The 2,724-nt window shown below is 56.3% G+C and overlaps 1 protein-coding gene across 1 annotated transcript; it reads right to left on the bottom strand.

Moving 5' to 3' along the window:
• Positions 1-434: 434 nt before the first annotated feature.
• On the bottom strand, positions 435-1,925 carry SDRG_17257 (hypothetical protein). The gene is made up of 4 exons (XM_008623497.1): positions 1,586-1,925; positions 1,393-1,537; positions 992-1,348; positions 435-940 (listed from the first exon to the last, which is right to left on the bottom strand). Exons 1-4 carry the CDS (start codon positions 1,892-1,894, stop codon positions 537-539), a joined length of 1,215 nt encoding a protein of 404 aa, XP_008621719.1. The 5' UTR covers positions 1,895-1,925; the 3' UTR covers positions 435-536.
• Positions 1,926-2,724: the final 799 nt, after the last annotated feature.

Below are 2,724 nucleotides of genomic sequence, written 5' to 3'. Positions count from 1 at the left end.
TACGTTCAAGGCGCTGGCGGCCAAAGTCACGTGTGGTCTCGGCGCGGCGCCGGAAGCCATCTCGACGCCGTTCATTACCCCGAGCTGCAACACGCTCTAAGTTGGATCATTCGTCAATGTCGCTGGCCGTATGTGTTGACGAAGTCATCAAATAAAGTCATGTTAATGTTACGTCTACTGTGTTGAACTACAAGATACACGGTCACTGCTAGCACATATATACTGTAAAGGCAGAAACTTGCTGCGTACACTCAGTACTAGACTGTACCGAGCGCGTCAAAGTCATGGCAGACAACCTTCGTCAGTTGAGCAATGACCTAGAATTTGAATACAGCACAGTCGATGGCAGTACATGTTTGATAGCGTGAGTCGTGGAATTGTCGGTTTGTAGTAGGTAAATTCGATGACAGTGTACCACACAACAAGAACACAACTTGGCCAGGATACGTATTTTAGGAATTTAGCTACAGGTCGCATTTTGCATGAAGACAGGGTGCAATGTAGCTCGCAGCTGTCGTGAAAGCGATACGGGAATCTTAGTAGACGCCATTGCCCAGGATGGCGACAGCGCTGTGGGAGAAGATGCCGCCGTTGCCGTACACGAGCGCGCGCCGGACGTTGGGGATCTGCCGCGTCGCCGCCGTGTTGGTGATCTGGTGGAATGCTTCGATGATATTGTACATGGCGGGGACTTCCCACGGCGCACCAAACGCTAAGAGACCGCCGTGCGTGTTGATGGGCAGAATGTCTTGCGGGCGCTTCTCCGGGTTGGCCACGAGCTCGTGGTACTTGCCCAAGATGTACCGACCGCCCTCGCCTTGGTCTGCGAGGCCGACAGCTTCGACGGCGCGGATCAAGCACACGGGGTAGCAGTCGTAGAGACCGAAAAAGTCAATGTCCCGCACGCTCACGTTCGCCTCCTCGTACGCCATTTTGGTTGCTATCCCAAGATAATCAATGCATGTCGGCAATAAGACCGAAACAGTCGTACCTTGCTCGCAAGAAAACATGTCTTCGTTGATGTCGGCGAGCGCCGGCGGGTACAGCGGCCCGGACGCTTCGCCACCACCAATGATGACAGCGCCTGTCGACGCCGGAATGCCCTTGCGCTCGAGGAAGCGCGGCGAGGCCACTAGGAGGGCAGCTCCGCCGTCGGCCCGGCGGGCGCATTCGAGAAGGTTGGTCACGGATGCCACCGGTGGCGACGCGAGAACCTCTTCGATCGTTCGGGGCACTTTGGTCATTGCGAGCGGGTGCTGCGACGCCATGATGGACATGACGGCCGAACATGCAGCGAGCTCGGCGCGCGTGACGCCAAATTTGTCCATTTGATAGCGGGCAATGCGGTCTAGTTGGATCCCATAATGATGCGTCATCAAATAATAAGGATACCATAGCCAGATGGAATCACAGGCGACGAGAGGCCAGACGCGGGGTGGTAGCACGTTTGGTCAGCGCGGCGAAGGAACTCGTCACCAGAGAGCTGACGCACAGCGTCACCGGCGACTACCGCCACGCAGTCGACGCCCTCGTACTCCTATTGTACCGCCGCATTTGCGCTGTCCAAGAACAAACTAAAACGTACCACCATGCGCTTGGCCGCCAGCAAGGCCGTGACCGGGCCCGCGCCGCCCGTGTCCACCGTGCGCACGACGACGTTCTTGGCTGGGAGGATGCCCATGTGCGTCGCGACGTAGTGCGCTTCCATGAAGTGCGGGTCTGCGAGCGACGGCACCGCGATGAGCCCGCCAATGTCGCGGAGGCTGATGCCGGCGGCGTTGGTGGCCGACACGAGCGCATCTTGCATGAGCTCGACGGGCGACTTGGTCGTCTTGGCCAAGGACGTCCAGCCCGTCGCGATGAGCCGCACGACTTTGGAGGACCGCGACGGCATGTTCGGGGCGATTCGGAAATGGTTGCTACCGTGCCAAGCGTAAGGAAATGAGCCAATCAGATCGCAGCAGATGGCGCATCCAAACTTCAACTTTAATCATGGGATTGTCCCAGGTTTTGCCCACTGTGCACAAGGGATATAAAACACTTCCCTTGACTGTACACTACCAGCACCCTGATGTTGACCTGGGCGAATGCCCTTGTCGGAGGCACCTTAGTTGTCGCAGTTTTACCACCGACGGCCCCGGTTTGCCTCATGTTTCTGTGCTCGGCGGTAGTACAAGCTGAGCTTAGTAGACCGTCAGATGACAGAGTCCGTGGGAAGACTCGAGGCGAATATTCAGGGCAGTTACTGTGTCGTAATTGTGTCAATGAGGAAGCCGTAGGCAGGCTTGCCGTCACTTGTCCACTCCTCTCCAAGGGTATATATCGTATATCCCCTTGTCATTGACATATCTTTGTGTTCGCCGACCCACCAAAATCCTCAATGCAAGTACTAGTACACGTCAAGCATGATTGGCGATACCTCGAGTCATCAAACGACATGGAATGTCTATCGAAACGCTACAAGAGAACTGCATTTAAGGCTGCTAGTAGCGCCAGTACCCGGTAGCAACACTTTCGAGATGACAAGAAGAGGGCATTCAAGTTTACGCTGCCAACAAACATGGTCGACGGCCTTCAACAACCAGATACGCAACAGTCCCACTACGGTGTGTTGTTGCAGCTCGGGGCGATGAACGGCGTCGAGATGACTTCCGGCGCCGCGCCGAGACCACACGTGACCTTGGCCGCCAGCGCCTTGAACGTACCCACGCACGGGTCGACAAA

Source organism: Saprolegnia diclina, assembly GCF_000281045.1.
Source record: "Saprolegnia diclina VS20 unplaced genomic scaffold supercont1.232, whole genome shotgun sequence".
Taxonomy (NCBI): domain Eukaryota; phylum Oomycota; class Saprolegniomycetes; order Saprolegniales; family Saprolegniaceae; genus Saprolegnia; species Saprolegnia diclina.
Note: the sequence above shows the minus strand (reverse complement) of the source record. Positions and strands in the feature narration are given on the sequence as shown.

Excerpts from the sequence above, each read along its gene's own strand:
- SDRG_17257 (XM_008623497.1), bottom strand. The coding sequence starts at position 1,894 with ATGCCGTCGCGGTCCTCCAAAGTCGTGCGGCTCATCGCGACGGGCTGG. Across the intron at positions 1,538-1,585 it reads TGGCGGCCAAGCGCATGGTG|GAGTACGAGGGCGTCGACTG; the intron begins GTACGTTTTAGT and ends GCGGTACAATAG. Across the intron at positions 1,349-1,392 it reads TGTGATTCCATCTGGCTATG|ACCGCATTGCCCGCTATCAA; the intron begins GTATCCTTATTA and ends GGATCCAACTAG.